Source organism: Nerophis lumbriciformis, linkage group LG27, assembly GCF_033978685.3.
Source record: "Nerophis lumbriciformis linkage group LG27, RoL_Nlum_v2.1, whole genome shotgun sequence".
NCBI classification, from domain to species: domain Eukaryota; kingdom Metazoa; phylum Chordata; class Actinopteri; order Syngnathiformes; family Syngnathidae; genus Nerophis; species Nerophis lumbriciformis.
In genome coordinates, this window is record NC_084574.2 from 26,855,001 (window position 1) to 26,861,172 (window position 6,172).

Here is a 6,172-nt window from a genome sequence, read left to right on the forward strand (position 1 = left end):
TTATGTTTGTCTTCGATATTCCAAAGATATGATAATCTAACTCTACCTTTTAATGTCCAGCTGCTATGGGGCAGTTCAGTCTCTGAGTGGTGATGCTGAGAGGGATGTTGCTGTGGAAGCGGTGGGCCAAGGAGACTGTAGCCTCTACAGCGAGGACACTGTCACTGATGAGGAAGGTCGCTTCAGGCTCAGGGGTCTGCTGGTGAGAAAGACAATTTGCTAGTTTTAGAGTAGGCACTGATGTCACTTTTTATGATCTATAACCTCAGACTGGAATAGAGTTGTACAACAAGCTAACAAGTATATCCTCAATGCACTGTAACATTCTCGCTAGCGGCTAATGTCCCTTCACAAAGAAAAATGTAGTGAATGTATTTTTTTTTCTGGTGCTTTAGCAATGGCCGGTTTAAAAATAAACTACACCTCCCATAATCCTCTGTACAGTGCGGGACCAAAAGGTGGGGGTGTGGAACGCAGTAAAAGGGAAAAAAGGAGAAGGCATGTGGGAGAAGTGTGATCATAGTAGATAAGAGAGATTGTTTTTATGGACATTTCCTGAACATTTCATCAAAGTCCATCCATAACTTTTTGAGGTATGTTGCTAACAAACAAACCCTGGCGAAAACATAACCTCTTTTGTTGAGGTCTGGGTACTAAAGCGCTACCTTCGTCTTGAGCGTTTCTAATGCAACACAGAGCGGGTCACGGTGCACCGCCACGGGAGGAAAGCATCCAGTTGGAGTGCGGACTCTGCACACCGCGGAAAATATGAGAAGCTTCTTGATAAACCCATCACCTGGAAAATATATTTGAAGCCAGTGAAGCTTAACATCAATTTGTGAGGTATTTACAATATTAAAAGTTAAATTGGCAGATATTTGCTTGATGTTTCCACAAAATTATTTGCACCTAAAAATACATGTTTGTAGTAATAAATATGATTAGTACATTTGAGCATTATGTTTGTGTTCAATTACAGTAATTGTTTATTCTAAACATTCCTGCCACTTCATTTTACACACTATGGCCTTTTTACCAAGTTTCTTTTTTTGGACAATTCCACAATTATATCGCATCGTGGACTTAATACCGTGATATCGTACCGTGAGATTTTGATATCGCTACAGCCCTACTAAACCCCATAGGAGGATACGCTAACTGTAAACTAGAGCTCTTAAATTGTAAACAAAGGTGAACGGATAGATACAAATATCAACAGTAACAAAACCAAGTGTAGTATCAGTATATAGTCAATACTGCAGAGGTTAGATTGAAATATTTTTCATATCAAAAAACCTTTTGTTGTTTTTGTTATTGTTTTCATACTCAGGAAATAAGTCCCTGGATACAGGAGGACTTTCATGGCAAATACCAAAGGATTTATATCCTAGCCAATAGTAGGACAAAAATTTAACATTTGATATTGTTACACCGCCATCCTTTGTTCTTGTCTGATTATAATTGGGATCAACATTTTATCATTCAATGCTCTTGATAATTTTAAGTATCAGCATTGGCTTGACCAATACGGTCCCTTAATTATTTGGTATTGGATACTTAAATTTCTAGTGTCTCCCAAAACTGATAAGTACCGGTAGTAGCCAAATAATAAAATCAATAAGTACTTAGTATTATTGAACATAAGTGTAGATAGAACCATGGTACAACAGAAAGTAATCAGCTATTAACAATAAATTAAATAGTAGATTAGTAATATTTTTGACAAAATAATACAACCGGATGTGACATAATATTTTACTGCATATGTCAACAGCTAAATTAGGAGCCCGTTTTGAAATGGTTCTATTATCATCGACTATATGTATTTGTTATTGCAGGGTGCTGCAATAATTATTGTTATAGATTTTAGGCCATATCACCCATGCCTAGACTAGAGAAGAGGTGCAGTGATAAATGATAATTTGCTTAAATCAACACACAACCTCTCAAAGATCAGGTGTCACAACATGATGCTCTGATTTACGTTTTGTATATTGTCTGTTATGCACTAAAATGATTTGGCTATTATTCACTACTTTTCTACAGCCTGACTGCAAATACCTGATTCAACTGCGAGCTGAAGGCAACGACCACATAGAGAGAGCTCTACCTCAGCAAAGAGCCATAGAGGTAAGCAACCCATTTATTATATGCTTCTTTTTCCAAGGACACCATAGCTGACTATGGATGCATCAATTTGATTGATAGAGGATCATTTAAAACAAAGTTGTAAAAAAATATATATATTTGTTCATGTTTGTGCTATAAATTGAGCATGCTATTCTAATCACCAAAGAACGGGGGCTTTATAAGCAGCCTAATCTATGTTTTGATCACCAGGAGTAGTGCTGTAACTGTACTTACCTGGCACTCACATTAAAGAGGTCATTTAAACTCCTTGCTAACCAAAAATTGAGCCAAGTAACGTACAGAATGTTGCATTGCATGAATCTTGCATTTCATGTATAAAGTCATTTAGCAGGATTTAGCAACTCATAGACTCATATGCTCGCTCCGCTATGTTTTGTGTGGCCAAGCTTGTTGTGGGAAACTATTGTAGCACTCTTCGCTTGACTTATACTTATTTGGACCAAATATAATTGTTTGTATTGGGTGGGGAACTATTTTCTATATCATCACTGTAAAAATATGTCTGTATAAACAAAGGTGCCCACTAATAGTTTAGTAAATGTTATTGTTTGTAACTGTGATGACAAAATCAATCCCAGTTAAATTCCAGTTGTTACATAAACAAGCTGTTTTTGTCCCATTGTCATAGCGACATTTTCTGGACGCAATCCTGCCAGGAAGACTGAACTCTTCCCTTCTTAAATCGTTAGTGTGGGAACATAGACTTTGACCAATCACATGGGTGCATTCTGAACAGGAAACAAAAGCAGAGATAATCCCACCGCAAGTTAAAAACCTTTCACTTTGTAATTTGTCCTCTTTTGAGAAGTGCAGGCCCCCTAATCTATCTTGCAAAACTGAAAAGGCCTTAATTCTAGTTAATTCTCTGTTATTCGCTCACTCCGTGTGATTTGCTCACAGCTTTAACTACATTTGGAGTCCAAGCCTGCAGATCTACATTCTGCACCATGTTCACCCTTCTTTTCAGGTCGGCAGCAGTGACATTGAAGGAATCAACATCATCGCCTTCAGACAAATCAATCAGTTTGACCTGAGCGGGAATGTCATCACATCTCCAGAACATTTAGCGACTCTGTCGGTAGGCCCGTTATTTAATTATTATGTAAACCTCCTTGGCTTTATTTACATAGAAGGAAAGTATGAGATAAGCAAGGTTAAGCAACTTATTTCTCTCTCTTCTCTGCTCAGGTGAAGCTGTATAAGAGTGACAATTTAGACAACCCCATCAATAGTGTTTGTCTGGGCCAGTCCCTCTTCTTCCATTTCCCTCCACTGGACAGAGATGGAGAGGTAACACCATGCCCTTTGTTTTGAAACGTATTAGACAGACCCTTCGGGATTTTGCAATGTTGCAGTCCTGCCAATTCATGAAAATCCTACCAATCCCCATGAAATATGTGTGACCTCTCAATTTTTTGTCATTCCCAGCAATGAGTTTGCAAATTTTAGCCAATCATCGTCTAATGTGTCCTTGAGCAGTACTCAAATGTTTCCAAACAAACCAATTATGTCCCTTTATTGCTTACACAAATCCGAACTTCCTTATGTACATATACTGTACATATACATATTACAACAAAAATCCTCTATGGACTGATTAGAGGAACTCAAATGTGTTCATTGTTACAGCAACAGTCCAAACTTATAACTTTGTTCGGTAATAACAAGGTTACGGTTTAGGCTCTATTTGTAACTAACCTTGAAACATTCAGGGTTAATTAATGTATGTCATTGGTTATGTGTATTGATTTTTATTCATATATGTTATAAAGTGTTACTACTTTATATAATTTGTTTTTTTAATGGGTCTTTAAACTTTCATGGTTTTGTTAAGCCATGAGCGGTACCAATGGTACCCGATTCATGAGGCTTTAGGTAACGTTGGGTTAAAAGTCATCAGCAAAATTATATTTATTATATTACACCAGAAAACATTATTTTTTATTGAGGCTCAACACCTTAGATATATTTGTTTGCAGTGCAAAGTCAGGGTTTTATGCAAAACATGTTTGTGTAATGTAAAGTAAATGATATTAAATACTCTCTTTCAGAATCAGTAAATGTATGACATTTGTGTGTGTGTTGACCAGTAATTTACCAACATTTCTTAAGTCACTACTTTTAAATTGCATGTTCATCCTCTATTGGAATGCAGAGGATGTCTGATCAGATTAATTGTGGTTGTAACCTTGCTTTTGTGCTTGTGTTAACTCTTCTTCCTCACTCCTCGTCCGTGATCTCTGTGGATGTGATAATATATACATTTTTAATATGATGTCCTGTTGTTGCCCTCTCCTGGTTCAGGGCTACGTGCTGATGCTGTACTCCACATTGTCCCGCACGCAATACGACTTCACGCTGCCTCAGGTCTCCTTCACTTCAACGGGCTACCATAAGCACGTCACTCTTACCTTCAATCCTACTGTAAGCAAGGCTTTTTCCACAATTGATATTTTGTGGGAGGTCAGATATTAGACTATAAAAAAGTATTTTTGTAGCCATTGACACATGCCATGTGTTCCCCCGCAGCGCAAAGTGCCTGACCAAGATGTCGCCCAGGGCTCCTACATTGCTCTCCCCCTTACTTTGCTGCTCCTGTTAGCGGCGTACAACCATGAAAAGGTATGCCACCTCCAACTTCCCATAACCTTAAACGTAGCTTTTCATCTGTGCACGTCCATCCTGACTTGTCTTCCAGGTCATCCCCTTCCTGTTGCAATTGGGGAATCGTATCCAGGGTGTGAGGAGCATTACACAGGCTAGCAGTGATAGTGCTGCCTTGGACGAGGCCAAACGTCAGGCCAAGAGGCAGAAGGCCCGGCGCACATGACGTGCCTCACACCACATGGTCATGTGTTCAATAGTCCAGAGGTAATCATGGTCACAGCACCTGAAGTCCACCTGGACATTTGAAGTTTGCATCATTTGCCAGTTTTCAACCGTAATTCTCATGAGCTATTTATTTAGCTTGGTGGGGTTTATTCAATGGAAGCGCCCCACCCAAAAAACACTGCCATGTCCTCTGCTGGATTTGAACTCATTGAGTATAATATTGAATACATTGTATAATTTAAACTAATTTACGCCTCAACTAAATTATCACCCATTTTAATAATCCTACCACAAATGATTGCTAATAATCACACTTGACTGGCGTAAAAACAGAACATATTGAGATGCACTCCCCTTAGTTGTCAGGTTTCACAGAAAGACTGCTTTTCATTAACTGCTTTTTTTTTTCTCTTTTTTTGGGGTGAGGGAGGGGTTTCTAGGAAGAAAATGGGCCTGATATAATTTATTACAATGACTGATTAAATGTGACTGTGTGTTCTGTTAATAGCTGTTTTAATAATTATGTTGAGGTTGAGAACCCTGAACAGTAAATTATCTCTAGGTTCTGTCACGATAGATTAAAATGAAGTCATCATACGTTTGTCTTACTTATGAAAATGTTGCTGTTTTTCCAACTGTCCGTTCACTGTTGTGATGGAAGTTTTGCTGAAAGTTCCAAACCACTTGACTTTTTAAACCAACTTTTTCAAACATGTTCTAATGATGCACATCTATTGTGACTTGATTGGTTTGGTTGGGATTGGAAAGGGGAATTTATCAAAAGGCTTGTAATTGTCAACTGTTATTTTCATAAAGTTGAAGTGGAAGAAAACTTGGCTGGTGTATAATGTCACCTCAAGGGGGCAATGTGGGTTAAGAAAGTTCTCAACTCATTTTCAACCTGCCTATAAAATGTACTCTGGTTTTTGAATTCACCAAGTACCACCCCAGAAAACACTTGGCTCTCCAAGTACCATCATAATGACCAACGTTAAAATACAGTAGGATGGTAGGCCTAAATATTCATTAAAAACAAAGCAAAGGTTTTTTAACAAGTGTTTGTGATATGTTTGGCTACTCTAACAGTATGCTCTGGTGGAACAGTAACACTGTGTTTGAATATTTAAATTAGTGATTATTTAGTGTACCACTAGATGGAGCCCATAGTTTGAGAATCACTGCTCTAGAG

At 38.1% G+C, this 6,172-nt stretch overlaps 1 protein-coding gene across 1 annotated transcript in view; it reads left to right on the forward strand.

Annotated features, from left to right (window-relative positions):
- nomo (nodal modulator) overlaps positions 1 to 5,815 on the forward strand; it is a 33,623-nt gene extending 27,808 nt beyond the window's left edge. The window contains exons 25-31 of the mRNA XM_061988257.2: positions 61 to 202; positions 2,047 to 2,130; positions 3,119 to 3,229; positions 3,340 to 3,441; positions 4,456 to 4,575; positions 4,681 to 4,773; positions 4,850 to 5,815. Coding sequence (XP_061844241.1) covers positions 61 to 202; positions 2,047 to 2,130; positions 3,119 to 3,229; positions 3,340 to 3,441; positions 4,456 to 4,575; positions 4,681 to 4,773; positions 4,850 to 4,981 — 784 coding nt within the window. The 3' untranslated portion in view covers positions 4,982 to 5,815. The remainder of the gene's footprint in view (positions 1 to 60; positions 203 to 2,046; positions 2,131 to 3,118; positions 3,230 to 3,339; positions 3,442 to 4,455; positions 4,576 to 4,680; positions 4,774 to 4,849) is intronic.
- Positions 5,816 to 6,172: the final 357 nt, after the last annotated feature.